This window comes from Pelmatolapia mariae, linkage group LG10_11 (assembly GCF_036321145.2).
Source record: "Pelmatolapia mariae isolate MD_Pm_ZW linkage group LG10_11, Pm_UMD_F_2, whole genome shotgun sequence".
Taxonomy (NCBI): Eukaryota; Metazoa; Chordata; class Actinopteri; order Cichliformes; family Cichlidae; genus Pelmatolapia; species Pelmatolapia mariae.
In genome coordinates, this window is record NC_086236.1 from 17,999,639 (window position 1) to 18,026,018 (window position 26,380).

The following is a 26,380-nucleotide window of genomic DNA, read 5'->3' on the forward strand; positions in this document are numbered from 1 at the left end:
TGTGATTAAAGTTTATACATGGGGGAGTGCTGAGTCTGTCAGACCGTACCACCTGAAATACACAGATTAATTGGAGAACAGTGAGGATTTGTCAAGGAGTCTGACAGCTCTGGCTGTTTTTATTGCTTGTGGCTGTCATCTGTGAGCCTTTGTGGTCTTTACAGTTTATTGACTTTTCTGACAAAGTGTGGCAAAGATGAATGAACCGTTTTCAAATAATTCTCTCTGTACGTGCCATATATTTTTGTCGCAGTGTCAAAAAGACTTCAACTCACAATATTAAAAAAATAACAAATAAGTAGATGATGTATTTTCAGAGTAAACAACCATTTCTCTAACCGAAACCTGGAATAAAAGCTGATGGCAGCACAGAGCTGCTGTAGTCTCTATGGAGACCGGGATCGGACGCCTTATAAATTGACAGGCGAGAGTGGTAATCTGTCACGCTGGTAGACCTGTCTTTCAGGCTCTGAATTTCATCTTGTAGTTGATGCCACTTTTGACCTGGCCTGTCTGTAGCTGGAGTCCGTGGGTGCCTGTCTGTCAAGTCTCCAAGCGTCATTTCTTTCTTACCTTCACATCCACATCACTGTTATCGGTCCTCTTCCTGTGCAACTTCCTTTCTTCGTACTTTGAAGGATTACAAGCCAACCTGACGTGATCACAGTTTGGATGTATCTTGCCTTTTCATTTCCAAAACCTTACTGAACAGCTGAGACACATGTATGTACTTCATGTACAAAGTTAAAGAGCTTTAATAGGATTTTTATACCGAGTTTGCAATGCGGTCTACAGACATTATGAAGCATGCTGTACAAAGCTTCACTTCAAACAATAGTATTTCTTCTAAGTTGAACACGAGTGCAATACGAGAAATGACAAAAAGAAAAAAGAGGAGAAAAGATAATGAGTCCCTCATTATGCTGTTCCCCGCAAAGGGAAAGCAGAATCTCAGATTCATTTGTCTTAATTGTGAAAGTGAGACTCAGAAGGGTGCATTCACACTCACCCTTCAAGACCTCTTCATCACATTATGAGCGATATTTCCCCTGTGCCTATGCAGATTGCATGGCCCCGCCAGAATTAGAATATGCATGCACGGACTGTAATGCCATTATGTCAGCTTCTTTGGGGCTGACAAAAGGTTTTTGTGTTTGTATGTCACAGTGAGGAGGTGCTGGACCTCTGTGTGCTTTATATGTGTGCGCATGCTTGCCTTTGTTTGCATGGGCATGCACGAATGAGAGCACATGTGCATGTGTCTGTACTGTATGTGCTCCCTCCCACATCCCTCAGGTGGAGAGTGCAGAGATGGTGGACCTCTGAGATGAGATGCTACATATCTCCATGTTGGTGAAGGAGCTTCCTCCCTCGCTGCTGCAGTCGGGGACAGAGGAAGAAGAGGAGATGATGTTCTTGAGCCTGTGTAGGGAAATGACGAGCAGCGTCAGAAGGAACACCAGCAGGCCGAGAAAGAGCCATACATAAACATAAACATTCCCTGGACGCCCCGGAGATGAGGCGGCCGCAGATGTGGAGGCAGAGGTCGGGGAGAAACGGAGGAAAGTCCCATTGTCTACTGACGAGATTCCGGTCTCATTTTGGTCCATCAACGGAACGTCAATCCCAGACATCCTGACTGTTGTTTCATCATGGAATAACAAGAGAGACAAAAGGAAGAGGAGGGAAATTTATTGAGAAGCAAAAACATGTTTAGTTTAAAAATCCAGTATTTACAAAAAGCCTTTAAAAAGTGATTTCTCTTTGTCTGCTGAAGAATGAGAGATGCTTCCTGATGCCCACACCCTCACATAATCCCAAACAGCCTTGGTTGGAAATGATCAATTAAAAAAAGGATTTTTGTTGAGATTAAACGTCAGGAAGCTTTTTGTTTTACTTTTTTTTATGCCGATGACACTGTCATGAACAGCAGGGGGAGTGCTTGTCTTATTGAATGCCTGTCAGGCTCGGTGCCCAAAGCTGTGCGTGCTCATAAATGAAGCCATCCTTATCTGATGAAATTAAACCCCTTATAATCAGCTTTCACAAAGACAGATGAAAACCAATCCTCCTCCACTGTATATTAATATTGTTAATAATATTCCATCACAAATTACTGCATGGCACGAAACTGGCGAGGAAATGCGAGCGACCGCTGAAGGAGCAGTCAGAGTCTTTGTGCTGGGGAGACACAGAGGGGAAGGGGGCTGTGCTGAATTTGGGTTAGACCAGCCTTGTGTCTTGACTCGATCTATGACAGCAGAGGAAAGACACTTCAAAGCGAGGAATAAATGACCATGACCGGTATGAAAGCAAGAGGTCAGCAGCACACTTTTCATCTCCCAGTGGTGTGAGCTCAACTTCTTTCTTATCTTCTGTTCCTGGCCTCCTTTTCTCCCCATTTTATTATAGCCTACATTTCAGCATGCCCCATATGTGAGCCCGGCCACTCGTGCGATATTAAGGCTGGAGAAAATTATACTCGTGCCTTTTGATCTGCAGTAATCACCTCTATTAATCAGATCAGTGCTGCTGAAAACTGCGAAAGTAGATACAATGTAAAAACATGTTAGAAACTGGAAGGTTTCACTTTAAATGCTTTGCCATTTCATGTCATTATGATGTTTCATTCTGGAAATTGGGAATGTTGCTCTGACAATATTAGTATAAACACTATAAACTTTTCTCAGTGTCACAAAATGTTCTCTCAATTTTGTAGTTTGCTGCTCAGACAGCAAATCAGTTTGATATGGACTAATAATCATTTATTTAACCTGAGCAATGAACACTGTGTTTAATTTAATAATACTACAAAGGGACAGACAGTTAGCTAGTAGATTTAACCTTCATAAGCTAATTAGTTAATTAAGCTTGAACTAGCTGCTTGTTATTCTGAATTGGCAGAGATTAAATGATGCAAGTTGAATAGCTATCTGGTGAATGCAAGTTATAAGCATTTTCAATCTATTAAACGCTTATAATGCTACATTGTTACAGTCATTAATATTTTTATATATTTTATTATTATACACTGATAAATCCCAAGCAGCAAACCTCTGGGTCTGAAAAATGATAATACAGAAGTGCAAAACTGAAATCCTTCAAATGGACATTTGAGCAACTGAAGTCCCAGCTAACCTTATGGAAGCTTGTTTTTGACACTATTTTGATTAATTAATTGCATTTTTCATCAGTAGGCCAAAATTTTTGGTTAGTATCTCAAGAGGTTCACACAAAATTTTAAATAACTCATCTCTAAATTTGGATTTACCCAGAAGTGACTAGAAACTGCAAGATACTCAGTGAAAACTTGAAATATTGAGATGATAACTCCTAATTTCTACTTCTGTTCGATCCTGTTTGTTATCTAACAAATAATTGCCTGTCATGCAGTTTATTAAGTAGCACACAGTAAACAAAAAAGTTCAAATTTTATTAGCAAGTTGCTTAAATCTAATGAGCCATTTGTGGATAGTCTTAGCTAACGAAGTTTGTTAAAATATTAGCTAACAACTGATGCTTATTAGCTTAGCATCTGCTTCTTTCAGATAAGGTAATAAATGGTGGCAGATGTAAAAGATTAGGCTCCTTTTTGATGTAGTTTACAGTTAAGGCTGCCTGCCCACTTTTTTAAGAGCTGCATTTTATCCACTGACGCTTTGGAAAATCGTTACTCAAAAAGTTATAAGACCTGAACCAAGCCAATCAGCTACTAAGTGAATATGACTATAAAAAGATTTGATTTGGAGAAAAAATAAATAAATAAATAAAAGAAAGTGGAAAGACTGTGCAACTTAAATACATTTGGCAGTGAATGAACTAATCATGCCAAAATGCACACCAAATACCAGCTTCCACAGGGACTAACTTCAAGTAGTAAAGTATTTAGTACCCTAGTTACTGATATGGTGCTCCTAACTGCATCCACCGCTCTCACTTTCTAAGATTTTGCGCTCTCTGAAGTTTAAACATTTCCATGATAACACCAAACTTTACCAATCAAAGAGATCTCTGTTTCAGCTGAGGATTGTGGGTAGAGTTCTTTTCCACAGCACTGCAAATTAAACACTTTTTTAAAATTAATAACACAAAGTTGATATCATACAGACTCAAGGTTTCCACAGCAACACATAGCATCGTGCCACAATGTTGCACTTAGTAACAGTGGATAGCTGAATGGTTATGATATAGTGACTCCAAATCAAAATCCCAGTGGGGAAAATGAAGGGGATTTTCACTTCTGGAAACTCACTTTTCTACTTTCTTCTTTACTCGACTATATTCTACATATTGCTGAATAGTTTATGTTTTGTCCTTGTCCTCCACTATGCTCTCCTGTCATGGCCTTGAGGCTGGTTCTACTAGAGGTTTCTTTTTGTTAAAAAGGAGTTCTTCCTCCCCACTGTCACCAAGTGCTTATTAATATGGGATCATCTGATTGTTTGGGTTTTCTGTCTAATATCTGGGTTATGTACCTTACAATGTAAAGCGCTTTCAGGCAGTTGTTAATCTGAGATTGCTCTGTAGAAACAAAACTGAACTGAATGTGCAAACCAGTGGGTGACAAACAGTGGCTATATCCATCTTTTATATACAGTCTGTTTTGTTGCAAACAGTTTCAGATAATTTCATTTGGTACAAAACTTTCTGTGATGATTTTTGCTTATGAAGTTTGGCACTCCATTCCCAGAATCTTTTCTTCCCTACGTATTCACTCCATTTTATTCTCTTACTCTCTCTCTCTGGATGGTACATTTGGCAATAACTCTAGCTCTCTTTAATTTTAAGCCCAAACTACCTTCAGGGAGATGCACAGCATAATGAGGAGGAATGAGTTGGGCTGCAGCCTTTCTGTGATTGCATGCTCTCTTGCCCTAACTCTGTATTCTTTATCAAACGCTCCTAATGGTTGTCCTGACCCAGTGAAAAACTGTCTTGCCGCTTTTGTTAGCTTATAGTGTCTCTCTTTTCCCCCAGACTCTTTTGGAAACATGTATTGATATTCACTGCGCACGCTGCTTACATTGCCTTTCATTGCTTCTGCTGTCTTTTTGCAATGCATCGTTCTCTGTACTGTTTTCTCTCCCAACCTGACATCTTTCATTTAGTGCATAAAATGTTTTGGTCACATTAGATTTCCAATATATTGAGGTTAAAAAAAATGTCAGTAATTAGTTGTGTACACATCTGACACATCCCCAAAAACTTGCCAGTGAACTCCTGCCTACTCATCTATCTTCAAATCTCTCTTGTGACCTTCTTCTCAGCCACATTTCCTCATCTTATCTGTTGGCCTCATCTTTCCATACCACTTTTTCCTCCTCTGTATAGGTTGTTGATTTTAATGATACGTTGTTTTGAAATTTGCACTGAAGCTTGTTCATTGTGAGCTGAAGTGGCTGATAATTGTGCTTAATGATGCTTTTTGTATCCAGGCAACGAGGCACGCTCAGTTCTTTTTTTCAAGCTAATCTACTTTAAGAGGGCAGACCATGCAGTCCTTCTGACTCTGGAGAGGTTATCCATACACATGCACACACACACATGCACACACCCGCCTACATATAATAAATACCAGTAGTTATTTTCCTTAGGAACTGCTGCAAATGTAGTACAGAGAACACAGAGGACTAATTGGGAAAATGAGCTATCTTTATACAGGAAAATTATATGAATTTTAAAAGTGGCTTGGCTTTCACGTATTGGAACATGAGTTGTTTATTCCTGCCTCCAGTGAGTCAGCAATCTCACATCATGTGCTTCTGTTAACAAATTCATGGTTTACTTCTTTCTTCCATCTGAAGGTTACACTAAATTCACATTTTAGTGTCAGGTAGAAACCCAAGTCTTTGACTTAATGTCTCAAGTCTGTTGCAAAAGTTTTCTTTGTTGATCCTTAACTGCATCCGGCAGTGATGTAGTGCACAAGTGTACAAGATCCCAGAAGGCTGTCAGCAAAAATATTTACACTGTGTTAAGTTAAAATTTTAAGTGGCCTTCGTCTTATCTCTTGTTTTTCTCTGGTTGTGCTGGATCTGGGTTTTGTATAATGTATAATGTTTTGCTGCAATCAGGCCTTGCTCACTATTCATTCTGCTGACTTTGGACAGATCGTTGGTTATTTGCCCTTGAGCCTCCCTACACCTCCTTTCTCTGACAGAGAGGATAAAACGCTGGCTGCTGAAGATGGACTTAATTTCTTTTGCCTGTTTTAATGTGTGCGCTTTATTCCCATCTTTTTATGTGTCTCCCACAGAGTTGTCGTCTCAAAAAAATGATGTATCTGCTCAATAATTCATGATTTTTATTAAGATTGCTCATAAACATGGATGTCAGATACGCAAGCCCATTTTGGGGGCAAGAGGCATGGTTAATACCTCGTGAAAATCCTTACATCCTTACAAATAAACGGGATTTATGGTCGGCGACATAATTAAAAGCTTTGTGATCTTAAATACTGCAATTGTTGCTCAGAGAGACACTTTTTTAATAGACACAACATAACGTTGTTTTTTTTTTTCTATCCATGCTGTCAATTTCTTCCTATTCTTGCCACATCTCAGATTCACTGAAGTGTGATCTGGACTGCTCTCACACCTCCCTCTGAGCAGATGTTGCTTTTTTAAAGCCAGAATGGCCCCTCTGTTGGACAGCCTCTCCAACAGAGAATGAACATCACTGCTGGTAGCTGCTCCTCTGAGAGGAAATAGGATGAGTGAGGGCCGTACCTTGAGGCTGGACATCAGCAATTTTTACTTGACATGACTTACATCTCTGTCCTTTAATACGTTTCTCCCAGTTTTACTCCCAGTCAGGGTTGCACAGAGTTCAGCACTGTGAGACTATTCTGCCTTTTAGTCCTCTTATTCTCATGTTTCCTCTTGAGTCTAGCAGCCTGGAGCTCATCAGTGGGTTCTTGCTGAAGTGCTCTCTTTTTTTTTGCTCTGATATGACTTGTGTCTGATTAAGTATTTCAGCTTTTTATTCCTATAGCAGCATTGGTTTCTGGGCTTTGTCATGAACTTGAAATATGTTCTGTATAGACACGGCTCTCTGCTGCACACTTCAGCAAATTTCTCTGCATATCTTCACTGTTGCTTTCTTAGACTTTATATGTATATATATATATATATATATATTTGCCACTGGTCTATCTCTATAGACAGTGAGCCTCGATTCCCAAGACTCTCTCTTTTTCCTGATCAAACTCCTTCTCTTTGATCTGCACAATTTCTCGAGGTCTCTCCTCAAACAACCTCATCCTCTGCTACTGGAGTATGTTCAGCCAAACTCCTTCTGAGACACTGTGCCGCGTAGCTTCCCGTGCTCCACTTTCTCAATCTGTTCTTCACCCGACACCCTGCTAATTTTCTCATCATCTCTGTGTAATCTTCTTCACGGTCACCATTCAGCTTATGCCTCTGCCCATTCGTCCCCATCAACCCTCTTGTCCTATTTTGCATGTTTTCATTTCTTAGTGTGTATCAAGTCTTTTTTTTTTTTAAGCTTGTTGGTATTGCTGGACAGTGCACGTCTTTGCAGCTTTATACCTGATGTGTCGATAAAATCATAGAATAAAGCAAATCTTACTGTGCTTTCTTGTAAGCCTTGTATGAGTCTAATATTAATTACTTGATTAATAAATGTTCAGTCTTTACGCAAGTCTTTTTTTTTCACATTCAGCACCATTCATGCTCATTCAGGGCCAAACAGAGACAGCCTTGGAGCCTCTCTGCAACTTTTTATTAAACCTTGTGATGTCCGAGAAAGAAAATAGGCCCGGCCATTGCTGGAATTTTAACAATCCATGCATGCGGCTTATGCAAATATTTACTAAAACTGAAAGTTCCCACTGAGATGGATTCTCATGTTTGTTTAGCTCTGGTACTAGCCCTTCACTTCATGAATAATGGACAAGATCCATGTGTTTCAAAATGTCATGGCATTTGGACCATCTTCTTTTGTGGAAGTGTGTGCATGTGTGTCGATGTGCACATACTTTTTCATACCACATGCACGAAAAAGCACACAAGCGGAGCCAAAAAACAGAAATCCTGGGAATATACATTGTATTGAATGCATGCAACGCTTGCACATGCATATGTATACTTCTATAGCCCAAATAGCAGATTACCGGGAGATAAAAGTAACCTGGATTTCAGCCATGCTAAATATCTCATATTCAAAGCCAGATCAGCTGAAAGCAGACCTAAGCCTCACCACATGAATTCCAATTTGCTTCTGCAGTTGCAAATACCACAGATAACGCACAAAGGGTCAGAGATATGCAGGAATGATGAAAGTATGAAGAAAGAGATGTTACAATATTCACCAGAAGCTGTAAACCATTTCTCGGCTCTTCTTGTTTAGCATGACAACAAACATCATCTCTAGTTTTTTGTGCACTTAATCAAAGCATTAAAAAAATGTGTACAAATATAAACATAACTGAAGAGACTCCAGATTTAGAAAAAGGAGGAGTTGAACTGACTGCAAAACTACTAAAGAGCAAACTGCAGTTTCTATTCTGCGCTTTTTACATTTCAATAACAAAATCTCGAAGCGCACCTGACTGCACTCAAAGCTTTACCGGGGGTCGAGCCCCGGTGTTCAAGCTGCTATCTGATTCTCTCAGATATTCAGGGCATGAAAGTGCTGGTTTCAAAAGGCCAAATTGGAGTGAGATCTCAAAGGTGCTGCGAAGGGCTTAATCTAACTGACAATAAGGTAGCATGAGTTAACCCACGAGCAGACAGGAACAGTGATCATTATGAATAGGAAGCACTGGACGATTTTTTGGTCAGTGGCCAGTGTGGATAATGAGCTCCTTGCTTTGATGTTTCACTGTGTGTATGTGTGTGTGTCTGTTAGTTCATCCCTGTGGTAAAGTGTATTTTTACACCTCATTCTCATATCTGTTAATTACTCCTGATATTTCTGAGCGCCGTGGCATAAAACCCGATGCTGAGTTAGTCTGCCTGTGCAGCTCATTTACTCTCTGATTATTACGATGAGCTGAGTGAGTCATACATCAGTTCAAATGCAAACAAACCCCGCTCTTGTCAGGATTGCTCTGAAAGGACACTTTCCTCACCCTCTTGGGGGGAACAATTGCCCCACTCATCGCTTGTCACTCCTTTCCTCCTTTTCCCAACTGTCACACAGGAAGCCCGCTCATTTTCCAAGTTGGTGACTAAAAGGAATTCTTCCTGCCATGCATGCGTACATCTCGCACACTTTTCCTTTCAAATCTCTCTGACTTTGATAGAAAGGCTGCCGGTGACAGCAGCTTCACCACAGCTCTGCGGGTGTTGATAAACCATAAATAAAGTTGTTTGTGAATGAAGAGATGAGTTCAAGCTGAATAATCTCTCTGTGTTTAGCAGGATCCTTCCTTATAGATCTCATCAACAGATTCCCTGCTCTGTCTGGTTCATTATAATAATTTGGAAAAATGTTGTAAAATAAAACAAAGTAGCCTGAAGCATCAGCAGCATGCATGCAGTTGCTGAGAAAAGAAAGAGGAATAGATACAGACCTTTATTTTTCTTATGTGAAGCAGCTGCTCCTCTCTCACGTTGTGCAAAAATCCATCTCTTGTTTGGTCTTTCAGCCGAGCAAACCAGATCTGTTGCCCCTCAGAGCTTCCCTGTGAGCCTCTCCTCTCCCTCTCTCTCTCTTGCTCTCTCTCTCTCTCTCTCTCTCTCTCTGTCATTCAGTGTGAAACACGGCCGTACAGGCACAACAGCCAGAGACGAAGCAGTCACATATGGGTCCCTTCTAGAAATGGACTAACACATATAAAAGGCCTACAACAAAAACCGTGGCTGCTTAAATGTACTGACACTTCCTTTCCTTGAAAAGTGGCGAAGATGGGAAGAAGAGAGGAAATTTTTATTCCATCCTCACCTCTCTCCTTCTTCCACTTCTCCGTCTCCACCCTCCCACTTTTCTCTTTGCTTGCTCATCAGCTTCAATAACGATCACACCAACCGTCAGACACATTCACAGAGCAGACAGTTAATAAGCTGCTCGCCAAGCCTGTTAACGCCACACCACAAGTTGTCAGACAGACACGCAGGTAAATGAAATGACAGTTTTAGCCATTTTAATCAATTTCTGTAATTGTGTGCTCCAACACACAACTGAGCCGCCTTTGCTTTGGCTCTTTTGTTTGTGTGAGGGACACACAGCCCAGCTCTGTGCTCTCAGCTAAACTGTGTCAGTAGACAGCATCCAGTGGTGAGTAATAACCGGCTGCTGTTGTGGAGAGGCAGACCGAGCTGTTTAAATGAGACCCCAGACCTGCGGATGAATGAACAACAACAAAAAAAAAAGTGAGGGGGAGGCCTAAGTGGAAAGTCGTAGCATTCAACATCTCTTTCTCACCTCTCTTCATCTTAAAGCTCTTATCTTGTGTTTTCACTCCCATCTCTTCTCTCTCCTTTTCTCCTTCTGATCCCTCCTCAAAGCAGTTAGCAGCAGCTAAGCGCATCTGTTCTGTTGAAAAGTCTTTTTATGTGAACTGAGTATGGACACATGCCGCAAATTATACATGAAAGAAGGCGCCTTTTTAAAAAGGCTTCCCATAACTTTTGCTGTATTTCATCGAGTGATGAAACAGAGAGGATCGTATTCTCGACAAACTATGTCGATTTATGAGCAGGAGAAACGCTCTGCCAGTGGTGTCAACCACTCTGGATTTATTGGGACAGGCTTTGAAATATGTGTCTGCAGCTTGACAGCAGAGATTTAAAGCAGACTGGTGGCTGTTACGATTTCCGTCTCTGTCCCTGCTCTAGGCCACTCTCGCTCTCTTAATAGGTCTCTGCATTCCTTTGGAACTTTGTAGATTTGCCCTGCCAGCCGCGATCATACGACTGCACACCTACCAACATCCCAGCTCCCTTTCTGTCTGCTACTAACAACAGACCAGCTTCTTTTACTCCTGGCTGCCTGTCATTTTTTAAAACTGCTTGTTCCTCACACTAGCCTCTGCCTATCTGCTTGCCCAGAAGCCTCAGCCGTTTTTCATCGCCTGCTCTCCATCTGTGGCCTCCAACCTGTGCTGCACAGGGTTTTTGAGACTGAGGCAATCTGACTAGATTGATATGCTAATTTCAGCGTGCTAAAACCTTTTAAGAAAATGATGCCAGTGTGTTAATTTTAACTAGATAAAATTCTTATTGTGTGCACCATGCCTGTTTAGCATGTTAGCATGCTATTGATCATTTACTTCATTAAAATTGAGCTTGATCATGTCATTAAATGAAAGGTCCAGTGACCTCAGGTGCTGCTGGAATTGAAATATTTCACTGAAAAGGCAAAGGCTAAAAGCCTCTAGAGGAAAAGCTACTGAATTCATTCTTTACATGTCTCTATCAAAGATTTCAACCCATTAATTATAATAATTTAATGTGTTTATAATTATAATTATTTTTTTAATTCTTACTCCACTTTGAAATGCCCCGCCCCCCTACTTTACCTGATTTATCAAAAATGATTTATTTTATCTGGATGAACCGACGTTTAAATTGCTTTGCTTAGCACTAGATATGTCCTCTTTTGGTGTAAAGCACTCCAAATAAAATCCAGTCTCATCTGACTTAGCATAAATTATGCTTGTTAGCACCTTAATGGTATTCATGAGGTGTTAATTGTGTGGCAGATGTCACCTGTCTCTGCTCTGTGAAGGGAAAAAGGCACCTCCTCCTCCACAGATGCCTCTATCTCCTGCCATCTGCCCGCTGACATGCGCACCAGAGAGGAATAGCAGCAAAGAAGAACGCAGGGCAGAGACGAGATGACTTTATTTAACATCCAAACATCACAGCTGGTATTCAGGTGTACGTACTCTGACAGCTATGCCAGAAAAAGGTCTTTGATTTATTGGATCTGCACAGGTATATACATGAATATATTTTGATTGGCAGCCCAATAAGAAGCTGGTTTTGCATTTCATTTAACTACTCTAATAATTATTTGGCCTGATCTCACACCATAGAAGACTATTTCTAAACCTATCAAAGGGAATCACTGCAGACACACAACTTTTTTTCTAAATAGGGAATATGCTTGGCAAAGCTAATTAAGGCAATGTGAGTACATGCACCCTCACTCTGTGCAAACTCAAATGTTCTTGTGTGCCTTTGTGTTTCGTGTGTGTGTGTGTGTGCAAGAGCAAGACAGAGGACTGAAGGATAGAGATAAGAGCTTCGGCCTCAGCTGGCTTTTGTCACTAATCCCAGAAGGCGAAGAAGTAGCTGCCGATTCCATGTCATTCCCTGATTTCCCAGCCTGTTCTCAGTCCATGCCATCCTAGAGCTGCCCTTGTAAGGACACCAGTCTCTGCACTGCATGTTAATGAGAAGAAACATGCAGCAGTCGGGGTACAGCTGCAAAGGAAAACAAAATCTCTGTTTGCTAAAACCCGTGTGAACACGACTATAAACTCTGAGATAAACGGCAGGAAAGTGTCACAATATTAGTTACGGATTATGTTCCAAGATGCGTGCATTTGAGATGCGCCGCAAGATATGATTTACATCCCTCTGGTAATTTGAACCAATTTGCCGAGCATCCCGCTGAGAGGGAGGCTCATAAAAAGCAAAATTTCACTCTGTGATGAGCACAGGAAAACTGCTTCATATCCTCTCCTGACTGCAGGAGAAAGTATTGCTGCGTCTTTAATCACGGGGAGGCAGCGCGCCTTTGTCTCCAAGATGTACGAAATTATTAGTGACATTTGAAAGATTCTGAAACCAATAAATATGCAGCACACTGCCGCCTTTCGTCTCATGGCGGTGGCGTGCCAATCAGAGTGATCTTCAGAGATCTGAGAGCGTGGAGCAGAACGAACATACTGAGGCGTATCAGTGACACACCCACATGTCCACGCACACACACACAGAGGACAGAAGCCTGATAGGCGAGCACTTGTCCAGAATAACAATGAGAGATAGCAATGTGATACTGGGGCTGTCTCAAACCACCCCCTAGTAGTGCGGGCAGCTCAACCACAAGAGCACAAGCGTAAGCTCAAAAGTCCGACAGCCGACCGAGGCACGATCCTACTCCAAACTTCACCATTAATAGCACTTTGCAATTTTTTTGCGCTCTCCTTCTGCAGGGTACACTCTAAATTCATGAAAGAGGAGAAGAAAGAAAAAACATCCTCAAAGTCAGATTCATTTGAATATATGAATAATTTACTGCACCAAAAGATTTGAGGCCCTTAAATTGCAAATAAAAAAAAAAGCCCTTAGTCTCTTACTCAGACATTCATAATTCATATGTCCCACAGCTCTGACTGGGAGATATTTGATGTACGAGTCGTCCGCAGAAGGTACTGGGAATACAAGGACAAAACGCGGCACTTTGTCTTTCAGCGTGATTACTGAGTCGTTTTGTCTTTGCTGTGAATATCAAGTGGTTGACTTTGTTTTCTGTTCTCCTCTCTCCTCCTTCATGTTTTCCTCTCCTTTTTTTAATTAATGAAAAGAAAAAAGCGGTAAACAAACTTTTTGTCAAAGGTTTGTTATTGTGGCGTGCCGTGATATAAAGTGTAGCCCTGGGGTTATAAACTGAACAGCCCGTGTTTGTGTGTGTGTGTGTGTGTTATACGGCATCCTGATTTAAGCAACATAATTATCCTGCCATTATAAGAAACAGACAATAGCACACCCCTGCTCTCTGTGCTAATTTTCCTTTCATGCCTCTGGCTTACTGCAGTGATGGACCTCTTAATGAATCAGACTGGCACCAAGCTTCCGCGTCATATCCCTGATTAAAAAGTCCTTAAATCTACATGACAGCTTATAAGTAAACAATAAATAGAGTGGGTGGAGGGTGGGAAACAATATGACCTTTAGTTAAGAGACAAGGGAGGAAGATTGTAGTCATCATATTTAATGTAGGTTGTTGGCATCTCCTGTGAGCGCTTAGACTCCGTCCTGCAGTTTTCTTCAGTTTGGCACAGATGATTTATCCTCTTTGGAGTTCTCTGATTTGAAAATGTGCTTATTAAAGCACTGATTGCCTTCTTTAAGAGCCAGTCACTGCTGCTGATCAGTTTTCAACCCCACACAAGGCCTGTGTTGGCAGCAACTAACAAAGCAATGCTAGAGTTAAAGACCTCTTCTGTGTGGTGTTTGCGTGTGCAGATAGGCTGCAGAGACAACGCCATACAATGGGCTTGTGGGAATAGGGATTGGGATAAGCTTAATCAGGCTGAGCTGCCAGTGTAGGTTGGCTACATACTATTTCCTCTTCTTTGAGCAGCTGTGGCATGAAAATGACAAAAGGTAAAAGGCAACTGTAAGAAGATATATCTGACTACATTGCAGTTTGCCATCCTCTAAATGTGCTATCACTGGGGTGATTTACTGGACTCTGATAATACATTCATGACCAATTAAATCTTTTTTCTTCTTGCAAAAACCAGTGAATTGGAAAATATCTGTCCAGCAAGAATAATCCTCAGCAGATTGGGGCTGCCTTTTCATCTCCTTATCCTCCAAGTTAGTGGCAACTTTCATCATCTTTGCTTCTATTTTTGAACTTTTCTGTGCTCAGGATGGGAGACAGTCTCAGCTCTGGTCCCTCCCAGCGCTGTAACACCCCTGGACCGGAGGCCCCCTTGAGATATGAAACTCGTCCTCAGTTTGGTGTCTCCTGGACTATCCTGCTCAAACCCCAGCACATCTGATGCATCCAAGCCTTTCACTGGCAATGCATCCCACTAATGAAATGGTACCAGCCCTATGCTATCTGTCACGGGCAATCTGCATCTGCTTAGGGAATGAACGGAAATGAGAATGAGAGATTAAGAAAACAGAGGAAGACGGACAGACTTTGTGTCCCATGAGCTGGTGCCTGTGCAGTCCCTCCTCTCAGCACTCTGTGAACAGATATTGATTTTATTTTGACAGAAGAAAATAACCACAGCAGGAAACCTTATCCCCCATGCCTACTGTATAAAATAGGTGAGGATATATTATCAGGTCTTTGGTAGAACAAAGTTCCAAAAGCATTTTTCCTGTTAGAAAGAAAATTACTGCTCTCCCTCGACGTAACATCCTCCTGTTTGTGTTTGTTTCGCCCACACACTGATTCAACAGATGATTCAAATTTTAATGTATCAATTTACATTACATTACTTTGGAGGAAAAGAATACACAGCTGAGTTTAAAAATGACATATAACAGTGGAAGAAAGATGCTCTTTCCTCTGCTGTGGCATGAAAGTACTGTTTAAATGCAAATCATCAAACATGAATTTAAATACATGAATATATTGTTATATGTGTGAGGAAAACATGCCTAAAAAGAGTAGTTTTGAAACACTGTGGACTCTGTTTAAAGGTGGAAGGTTTGGTAATGTGCCCGTAAAAAGGCACAGTCGGCTACAAGAGAAGGAGCCTTCCATCAAATACTATTGTCAGAAAATATTAAGAGCAATGATTGACTCGAGGCTAAAGAAGCATCCTTGTGACCGAAAGGCTACAAGTGGGAATTTCTAAACTCAGCAGCAGCATGACTGCTTCCTAAATACCTCTATACCTGTGCTTCCTGCTGTGACTAAATAACACTAATAAAAACAACAACTCAAGATTATTCCACAAGGTCTGTTGCCAAAGAAAGACATAGACTTTGAGCCACTTTGGAATTTTAATTAGCTGAACATTTCCTCGATTTGCGTCACCTCCTTTCCCGAGTGGGCAAAGGTTCAGGGCTTTTTTGCTAAATTAAATTTAACAGGGTCACAGTGTCATATGCTTAGAATTTTATTCAAATCTTATTATTATTATTTTCTTGCACCATGACTGAAGAGAAAGCCTGCCACCTGATGGACTACACAAAATGTGCACTTATTTTTCTCAGGCAAAACACACACAGGCTTCAATAAAGATCATTCATACTCTGTGAATCCACTGACTACACATTTTTGTGTGTATACTTATGTACATGGAAACTACCTGTTCAGGGGCACATTACATAAAGGTATTTTTAGCTTCTAGCAATTTATAGCTTCTTGGAATACATTTTAATGTTTGGATATGAATGTAAACCCCTAAAAATGATGTTTCCGCTTTGTTTTCTGCTTGTTTGGTCTTGTTTTTTTGGTGTAGTTATCTAATAATGGATCGGTTGTGACTCCGACAATGTGTCATCTTAAAAATGTGAAAGATATTATTTGCATTGCTGCTTGTCTTTGATCAGTGCTTGTTGATCAATGGTCATGACACTTTGCATATTAATGATCAAAGATCTGACCTCACAGCCCATTGTTCACCAGGGGTGCTAGTTTCAGTCATTGTGCAGAGGTACTGTTTATAGGTTTGGGGAAACCTTCAGGAAACCTGAGTAAGGAAACATTTCTCCCACTGAAAACGCTACGTCAAGATGAACAAAATCATTTCTATGGTTTCCTTACCTGCATGATTGAGCCTGCATCAAGACGTGGTGCTGAAGGTTCTACAAAAGTCTTTTAACATGATAACTTGTCTTCTACTTATGGATCTTTATTGACTACCGCTTAAAAGCTGGCTCAGTGCCAGAAAATCAACCCATTTAAATGAACTCAGTCAATTCTGCCATGAAAGTTCAAATTTCACATTTCAAATTTTATTTGTCACATGCACAATCATACACGGTACGACATGCAGTGAAATGCTTGTTGCTGTGCAATGCCCGACCATAAAACTACCGTAAAAATTTACAGGAAAACGAATATAAGAGTTGCATAATAGATAAAAAAAAACAAAAAACATTGAAGTAAGCTCTAAAAGATGGAAAGAATAAATTAAGAATTTAACCTAAGAAGTAAAGTTTGAACTAAGAATGAAAGTTGCATTTTAAAATAAAATGTGCAATAAACAAATTGAAGAAATTATAAAAAAGTGTGCAAATAGACAGTGTGCAAATAAACAGTGTGCAAAGTAACAGTTTACAGTGGAGTAAACAAGTTACTTAGGTATAGTAATGAGGTACATTATGTTATTATTATTAGAGTGCATGTGCATTGATGTGATGTATGAGAGAGTCCAGTCCTACAGTCCTACACCTGGTTTAGAGACCGAATAGCCTGAGGGAAGAAGTTCCTCCTTGTTCTCTCTGTTTTGGCCTTAAGGGAGTGGAAGCGCTCAGACCTCAACAGTGAGAAGAGTCCAAAATTACGCCAGAGGCTTTTTGATGGCTACTAAAAGCATCTGATTGAGAAATTGAAAGAAATCATCAAAATGCCACAAATTGCTATGACATCCACGCGCATGATGACTGGAAGTAAACTTCTGACCACACATGGTGGTGTGATCAGGCCTGTACAGCTTCAGGTGTTTTACCAAATGCTGCTTGATGCAGTCACCAGATTTAAATAGTGACCCAGATAAATGTCCTCTTCACTTCCTACTGTCACATTGTTCCTCCATCACCAGGCTTCCCATATTTTAGGCACTTGAGTGAGAGAAGACACAATGTGAATATTGTAGATATTTATATTTATAGTTGTAAAAATAAGTAAATAGATTTTGTACTCAAACTTTACACAAGTTAGGGTTAATCAGTGTGCATATTTTTGTAAAACCCACAACTTTAAATGAAGAATATGATAAGATAGAATGTGAATTTAAAAATAATAATTTAACATTATTCATAAAGCATTAGAGGGGGAAAAGGCCCAGTCAAGCATGTTATACAATGATAAAGTCCTCTACGATTCACAAAAATGATCTTTTCTTTTTCTTCTTTTTCCTTTATTGGCGAGGACTATTTATATGTGGAGTATGGCGAAGAGTATTTATAACTTATACATGCCACTTTAATGAGCGGCAGCCTTCCTGTTCAATAATTCTCCTACAGCCCCTGCAGCACCTGTAGATTTAATAACACACTGACCGAACACAACTCATTTTTCTCGCCTCAGGGCAACAGTTAAGATTGATCTATAATATATACAGTCAAAGTTGTGAAGAGTTCAAATAAAACTAATCAATCACAGGAAAATATTGAGCGGATAAATCCAGTAACCCATGTGACGTTGATCGTCGGCGGTTGCGTTCTGCCACGTGATTGGAGAGAGACCCAGGAGGCAATAGCTGATTTTCGAGGCAAACTTCGACGAAAGAAAGTAAAATACCCCTGCTACATCCAAAAACCTGCTTCAAGTCACGCGAAGAGATCCAGAGGGCGCTGTTTGTACAGATTAGTAACAACCAGGTCAGCGGCAGCCGTCGACTGTCCGACTGGGTCGGTGGTGGTGACGCTGAAACGCTAAACTGCTAACTACACTGATCCTGATCATGGTGAGTTTACAGTTAGGAACAAATACACTAAAAAGTACATGTAACCATGAGCGGGCAGTGCTCTGTGATACATCGGCGTGATGCTCTGTGTTTTCACAGTGCAACATCCTGTTTTCCTTGATTTTTTTTTCTGACTGATTCCCTCTGCTAATTTTTAGTAACCATGGCAATGTGAGACCATAATTGCAGCGGGAATATTCATAGTACCGTGCAGGTCCTGAGTCACCCCTGATTCCTGGATATTTTTCCTCCAATGATCCAGACTTTCTTGTATTTTTTTAAGTGGTCTTGAGCAGTAGCTCTCCAGGCTTTCTAAAGAGCTTTCACAGGGGTTTTTTTCACCCATTTTCTGTCATGTTTTTGTTCGGGTTTCTTTTATTTATTTGTTTGTTTGATAAGTCACTTAACACTGACACGAATGATTAAAGCTTAAAAATAATATATCAATGTTGCATCTACAACAACAAATAAACAATTTTTAATATCATACTTAAAAGGCTGACACAAAAACATCATAATTTGTTCTAATTGCTTTTTGCCGAAGAATAAAGGTGCTTAAAGCAAAAATTGATTTTCAGTCGAAATTTTTGAAATGTATCCTGCATTTCCATGTACGTTTGCACATTTCAATAAATCTGTCCTCCAAAAAAACTTTTTTTTTTCATTTTTCTAAAATATAAAGAAAAGAGGGGTGGCTCGAGATTTTTCACACCACTGTAAACGATTCTTTATTTCTTTTTTAGAAAATACGAAAACAACGCACTTTTTTAAAAAAAAAAATAGAATTACTGAATTACTAAAAAGACACAGTGTTAACACTCTTAGTGTATGGGAACTTTTATACTTTTTAACATCCTAATAGTGGACTATGCTTCTGAAGTCACAGAAAGTTGATTGTGTTCATCTGGACGTTGCATTTTCAGTGGGAGAAACTTTTCACCACTCATCCAAGTGACGTCTTCAGTCTTAGCTGAATCCAGGTTTTCCCACCCTTTTAAACAGTGCATGCACTGACTAACTAACTGACTAACAATGGGCTGTGAGGTCAGTTTTATGACTGTATACAGTTGTCATGACCACTAATCAATGACCATGAGTTAATGTAATTAGTGAACTGTGTCCTTATATGTTTATATGGCTCGGTGGTGTTTCAGGACAGGATAATAGACCCCTCCTTTCACTTCCTCCATATGCAAATTGGACATACTGGGTGAAACTGGGGAACTTATGGTATGCCCATGTTTATGCCATATTTGTCTGCATAGTGTGTGTTGATGTTTGTGACACACAACTTCTGATTATTAGATCAAAAGTAGATCAAACTTCCTGATCTCAGACTGTTAGATGGGCCTTCTCAGTGAATTCAGATACATTTTGAAGAGTTTACTTATCTCAAAGTCTTTATTGGATATGCTTTTCCTTTGATTTTAGCACATTAATGGTAAAAAAAAACAAACAAAACTGTCTCACCTGTTCATTTAGCAGGTGACTCCATGCCAGCTGGAGGACCCTTAACAGAGGATTTCATTTATAGATTTAGACTCGTAATTTTTCTGCATCTGCAATTGAATCTCAGTTCCTGTAATCTGCCATCTTACTCACGAACTAGTTTTAGGCAGTCCTTGCCAAAGTGAGTAAAAATGACATCAAGATGTCATTTGTATGAGTTACAAAACCATTCTCTCTCACCATAGTATTGAAAAAGGACATGCTCAGGAATACACGATGTAACACTGAATATCTTTTGCAAACAGTTTTTTGTTGCTATGACCTCAGTTCATGTAGATTTAAGATGACCTATGACTTTTTTCTCGTTTACTGTTTTTTTTTTTGTGTGTGTGTATTTTTACTTACAAAGCTGAAAGATTCACTTTTCAACTTTTAGTTGTTTAAGTCATTTGATACCAGCAGTTTTTAGTAATAGTAAACTGATCAATCCATGCATTTTTTTCACGTAGCTTCACCGGTACCTGCCTCTCGTATTTGATAGCTACAGTTGTGGTTAGAAGTTTACATTTACTTGTCAATGACATGAATGCCCTGCTAATTTTGGGTTTTGCCAGCTTCAACCAAACAGTTTCAGTAAAAGCAGTTTTAATTATAGTATAAGCAGCACAACACTGAGCATCATCCTTGCCATCCATCCTCCATCTCCTGTTTTTAGAAAAACAGGAGGTGGAGAGTGACTGGAGTCAAAATGAGCTGAAAATCTGTGACAAACTAGAATTAGTAGAGCTTCAAAAAGGGCACAGTACAAATTTTAGATAGAAATTCCGACCCATGATGCCAGCAGGGACACAAACAGAAACTATATTCTGCATTGGAGAAACTAAAAGGACATACAGCTGTGGTCAGAAGTTTACATGGCTGGGTGCACAAATTTGAATTGACTTTTTCTCTAATCCACACAGGCTCACAATTATACATACGGGCTCAAATACATACATTCACTTAAATCTTTTTATAAGTGGTCAAAAAATTGTACAAAGTCTTGACAAGGCCAAGGAGTATTAACTCCTCATTAGTGATTATGCTTGACTACAACCGTTATTTTCATCTGCCAGGATAAAAAAGATTTGTTTGACAGCACTCATTGGATTGACCAATGCTCAGAACAATAGGGACGTCTAAGAAACTCAGTGAAGATCTAAGAAGGAGAATCGTAGGGTTACAGAAGATGGAAACGTCGCTAAACAATTTCTAGACAGCTGCAGATTCCAAGATCATCAATTCAAACTAGACTATATAAGTACAAGTTATTCAGATGTGCCTGAAGTCTGGAAGAAGACACAAACTTTCACCTTCATGCTCATCTTAAATTTGCAACTGCATACATGGATAACCCAAATTCCTGTTGGAGAAACATTTTATGGCCAGAGGGGTTTAGGAATAAACCTTACATTGGGAGGGGGTCTGATAGATTTGTTAAGATATATAGGAATAAAAGCTTTAATCGTTACACTCCAAAGGCACGTCATCTCATCAGAAAAAGACTTGGCTATGTTGATCATGACTCAAAGGGAAGGACACTCTTGGCAGGGTTTACATTCTGGGCAAGATAAGACAGACGGTTTGAGAAAGCAGTAAAGGAAACCAAAGCCCCCCTCTGTGAACGACCGTCGTTGAAAACGGGTGATGGCTAACGACTCCAGCTATCAGCCACCTTTTTACAATTCAGACTTGAGAAGCTTTCTCAGGAGTTCCAACTGCCACTCAAGTTGCTCCATGTGATGTGGGGTAGTGGTTTGCAGAGGTTTCACCCTTTGTCCCCAGTCTCAGGAATGACCAGCACCCGTTTTTCATACATTCACTTACTTATCCACATAATCATAGACAAAGATTAAGCTATTTGGCCTCAATGACAAGTAAATGTAGTAAGGAATAATGATATATAATTCATCAACTTCACATCAAAACAACAGTTAGATGGCTGAAGCTTGGACACAGTCGGGTGTTTCAACTGTGATCCCAAACACAAAACTGGTTTTGTAATGGATAAAGCAGGCTAAAATTAAGCTTCTGGAATGGCCTTCCCAAAGCCCTGACCTTAACACGACTGATAATGTGTGGCACATGTAAGGAAACCCTAGTTTAAATGTGAACCCTACCAATTCTGTCAAGAAAAGATCTATCCAGAATTATGCCAGAAACTCGTTGATAGCTACCAAAAGCATGTGGTTGAGCCACAACGTGCTAAGAGACATTTAACCAAAGAGACATTTATACCATAGGTTAGTGGGGTGTGTATGTATATTTTAAAGCCTGCGTGTGTACTTTTGAGCCTGTGAGAATTATAGAAAGCTATTAAAGATGCTGTACAAATATTCCACCCTGTTAAAAGAGCAGTTGAAAGTAATAATTAGAAGCCCAAAGTGACCATGACTTTGATGCACATGATGAATGCGTATAAACTTCTGACTAAAACTGTAGTTGATCTCCCTTATATGATATTTTTTATGTGATAGTTTTATTAAAAAAACAAACAACTTCATCCGCTTTAGCACTGCAAAATCTGTAATGTGTTTTCCAACATTTCTCTAACTTAAAATCAGTCACTTGCAATCCTGTTTGGCTGCTATACTGCTTTAAAGCATTTTTACTCTGAAAGTAAAGTCTTCATACTTGCTTGCTGTGTTTGCCAATGTATACAGGAAATTGACAGAGACCTGATAATCATTATAATCTTTCTGTATAAAAAAGCATATTTTTACTTGTTCTTTTCCAATGTCTTTGTTTAAAGATGAACTTTAGCAAAAGTCAACGCAGTCGAGCCAGCAAAGAAAATATGGCACCCTCAGCCAGAGTAGATACGCTGCAGAGGTCCAAACAGCGGACGGTGCTCGGTGTCTTGTCAGAAAATGAACTGCGAGGTCGATCCCTCAGCCAGGTAGGTGACAGAGAAAAAACACTCCCCACCCCTGTTAACGTGACAATCATGTTAGCTTGTCTATGTTGGTTCTGAGTCATCTAGGGCAAAGTAAACGTTTCAGCTTTCATTTAAGAGGCTTCTTCGTTTGATATTCAACCTCTAATGGAGATTGTGTCATTGGATTTCATCCCGAAGGTCGCTGAGCTACTATTGTCACATGAGCCAGGTACAGCAAATTTATTACACCATAAAAACAAGAAAAATTTAATATTTTAGAAATACTTCAAAAACTTTTTAAAACTAGCAATTACTGTATTTACTCAAATATGGGTACATGTTTGTACCCATATTTGAGCCAACATACTGGTCTTGTCTGAGAAGTCAGAAATTAATCAAGCATAAGATTTAACATCTAAAATGGATTTTTCTGTTCAGGAATGCAAGTAAATAATTTTAGTTTGGCTTCGTAATCACATCATTTTCCTGCTTTTTTGTAAAACAGTAAAATTGAAAATGAACTGTTCACCAAAATAACAGTAATAATTATATTTTATACTTAAAATTGTCATTCTGATTAAAGAGCTTATGCGTATTGGTAGATTAATATTACAGAAACCAAGGTTGTTAAATCTAAACTGAAAATTAAAACTAGATACAAAAAACTAAAAAGCAGACCTTTGAAAAAAAGTTAAATTGCAATTATTTTGTGAACTTGGAAAACTACGTAAAATAAATAATAATAAATAGTGTTTTTTTTTTAATCAGAAATTGCCTCATGAGGCTTTGATAGTTGTGTTTATTGAGACTGTGGATGACTGTGTCAACTGCTTTCAAAAAGTTATGGGTCGTTATTGTAATGTATTTACTGATGTCCTTAAATCTTGTCTCTGATATGTACCCACCATAAAAAAGTGAATTACTAACAACTAAAACTAAGACTGAAACATTTTCAAAAAATAGGAACTAAGCTGAAAACTAACTCAAACTAAACTGACTTGAAGCAAAAGGTTAAAATGAAATAAAAATTAAGACTAGAAATTAATTAGAAAAGTGTTTTTGGTTATATCAATACTGCTGATTTAGGGTGGATGAGTAATAAACCTTACACTAGGAGTTGGTCGGATAAATTTGTTAAGCACTGCATGAATAAAAGCTTTGATCAGTGCCAGCTCATCAACACAAGACTCCACTACATTGATCAATGGAGAAAGGAAACTCTCGCTAATGTTCACAATGTCTGGACTGAGAAAACAGGCGGTTTGAGAAAGGTGTAAAGGAGGCCTTTGTCCACTGTGAACGACCATCGTTGAAAACGGGTGGTGGCTGACGACTCCCAATACAGATTTGAGAAGCTTTCTCAGGAGTTTCAGCTGCCACTCAAGTTGCCTCAGGTAATTTTAACAAATCAAACGATGATGAATGGGACAATGGTAGACAGAGGCTTCACCCTTTGTCCCCAGTCTCAGTAATGATCAACGCCCCTTTTTCATACCTTCACTTATGTGTCGACCCAATAGTAGGTCAGCGACTCTCAGGACCAAGTCCCACTGGGGGTTTAAATATCTGGAAGCTCTCCCCTCTGTTATTTCAAAACTGAACAAGACTCTTGGAGGAGAGGGGAAACATCTTCACAAACTCAACAAATCCAGCTCTCTTCTTTTTAAGGAACCAAGGCCATCATGTTGGGTTATTATCATTTTCAGGGTGGCCAGTTTTCCAAACACAGCTCAACCTCAGAAAGCTCTCAACTCAACTGTCTGGGCTGCCCTTCCAGCTCCAGCTATGATGTGTACGTCGAAGAGGCTTGCGAAGTTGTCCTTGCGGCTTCTGGCGAAGAAGTTGTCGGATACCGTTATTACCAAGATGAGGAAACCAATGCCCTGCACAATGAAGATATGGTAATCACGCTGGAGCTGAGTTCAAGTGAGTTTGACCGATTAAAAAAGAATCTACCAAGCAAAAATGTTGTTTTTTCCTCTTTCCTTAATGCTCATTACTTTTTACTTTTATAGGTCCATGCAAGGATGCTTCTACGCCTTCTGAATCTGAGGAGGTGTTTTGTGTGGAGTATGCAGGAGATATTCACCAGCACTTGAGGAATAATGAGGTTTGAGTTTTTTGTTTGTATGTTTGGTTATTTTTATTTATTTATTTTTTGCCCAGTGACCTCCACAGTTTCTTTTCAACCTTATTGTAATGTAACTATGGCGTGTTGTTCTTCAGTTCACTATATAATGTTTTGGCTTCTAATTGCAGATTAAATTCAGGCCAAGGCCAAAGTATTTAGAGAGACACCCAGAGATCACGGATGACATGCGCGTCGTTCTGGTGGACTGGATGGCTGAGGTGGTGCAGGAATTCCAACTTCAAGCTGAAACTCTTCATCTTGCTGTCAATTACTTGGACCGATTTCTCTCCCTCATCGGAAATGTGAAACGAGGCAAGCTGCAGCTGGTTGGCACGGCTGCCTTAGTGATTGCTGCGTAAGTCACTGTTTGTTTCTAATGATCAATGCTTTTTTTTCCCTTTTCTTTTTTGCTAATAGTCTGTGCTAATTGTCAACCTTAAATATAACATGCCATCTGATCTGCTACTTTTTTTTAGAAAATATGAGGAGAAGTCACCTCCTAAACTCGACCAATTTGTGTACATCACAGACAACACCTACACTAAGAAACAGCTGGTCCGGATGGAGCAAGCATTTCTAAGTGTGCTGGGCTTCAACTTGGCGGCACCCACCATAAACTCGTTCCTTCACCTTTTCATGGCCATCCAGTCTGTCTGTGCCAACACCAAAAACCTGGCCCTGGTGAGTAACTTGAACCACTCAAACAACAGTCAGGCCAAATGCCTTTAAGGGATATGGATATGGTTTTCTATTTTTATTTATTGTATTTTTTTTATTTCTGCTTTCTAGTATCTGGCAGAGTTAAGCCTGCTGGAAATGGATCCATTTCTACAGTACAGCCCATCTATGGTTGCTGCTGCAGCCTACTGCCTAGCTACCTACACCATAAATACGTCTTTATGGGTAAGTTTGATATTTTATTTGGTTAATCTAATTTTATTGAAATTTCTTAAGAAATTGGGAAAAAATGTGACTTTTAACCTCTGTTTTTCTACTTTAGCCCGATTCTTTAGTGGCTTTTAGCGGATATACGATGGCTGAAATTTCTCCCTGCCTGATTCACCTGTACAAGCTATACGCCACAGCAGAGAGTCGCCCACTACAGGCCATCAGAGAAAAGTACAAAAATTCAAAGTAAGGAATGGTTTATGTATTTTAAAATTCAAACCACTTTAAAAACAACTATGATAAGATGCCTGTCATGTGCAGTTTTGCATGTCTTGTTTTCTGTCTTTCCTTATGATGTTTTCTGTCTCCGTTTACAGGTACTCTGGCGTTTCATGGATCACTCCCCCCGCTTTTTTGTTTTGCCCATGACTCACTGCTTCACCCATCTGATTCTGATAAACACAATGAAATGAAGAACAAAACAAACAAGCAAGCAAAGTGACATTTGCTGCCAAGATTCATACAAGCCCATCTGGACTTTTTTTTTTTTTTTTTTTGTAATTTATGCAGATGAAAAGAACCTGTCCAGATGTTCCAGATATCTGCAATACACTGCTTTGAGTAATAAGCTGTGTCTGATATTTTTGGAGTTGTTTTGCATGAAAATGTCTGCTTTCTGGTAAGATGCCACCTC

General features: G+C 39.7%; 2 protein-coding genes across 2 annotated transcripts; one reads left to right on the top strand and one right to left on the bottom strand.

The window, feature by feature from the left end:
• Positions 1–350: 350 nt before the first annotated feature.
• Positions 351–9,662, bottom strand: LOC134637161 (serine-rich and transmembrane domain-containing protein 1). Its single transcript, XM_063487526.1, has 2 exons — positions 9,539–9,662; positions 351–1,639 (listed from the first exon to the last, which is right to left on the bottom strand). The coding sequence occupies exon 2, from the start codon at positions 1,632–1,634 to the stop codon at positions 1,293–1,295; it is 342 nt and encodes a 113-aa protein (XP_063343596.1). The 5' UTR covers positions 1,635–1,639; positions 9,539–9,662; the 3' UTR covers positions 351–1,292.
• An 8,439-nt stretch (positions 9,663–18,101) lies between these two features.
• ccna1 (cyclin A1) lies at positions 18,102–26,208 on the top strand. Its single transcript, XM_063487370.1, has 9 exons — positions 18,102–18,301; positions 22,542–22,688; positions 24,374–24,593; positions 24,683–24,777; positions 24,927–25,153; positions 25,275–25,479; positions 25,588–25,701; positions 25,799–25,932; positions 26,064–26,208. Exons 1-9 carry the CDS (start codon positions 18,299–18,301, stop codon positions 26,113–26,115), a joined length of 1,197 nt encoding a protein of 398 aa, XP_063343440.1. The 5' UTR covers positions 18,102–18,298; the 3' UTR covers positions 26,116–26,208.
• The last annotated feature ends 172 nt before the right edge of the window (positions 26,209–26,380 follow it).

Bases quoted from the DNA above. Each gene is read 5' to 3' on its own strand.
- LOC134637161 (XM_063487526.1), bottom strand. From the start codon at position 1,634: ATGTCTGGGATTGACGTTCCGTTGATGGACCAAAATGAGACCGGAATC.
- ccna1 (XM_063487370.1), top strand. The intron at 25,154-25,274 runs GTAAGTCACTGT...ACTTTTTTTTAG, and splicing joins GCTGCCTTAGTGATTGCTGC to AAAATATGAGGAGAAGTCAC. The intron at 25,702-25,798 runs GTAAGTTTGATA...TTTCTACTTTAG, and splicing joins CCATAAATACGTCTTTATGG to CCCGATTCTTTAGTGGCTTT.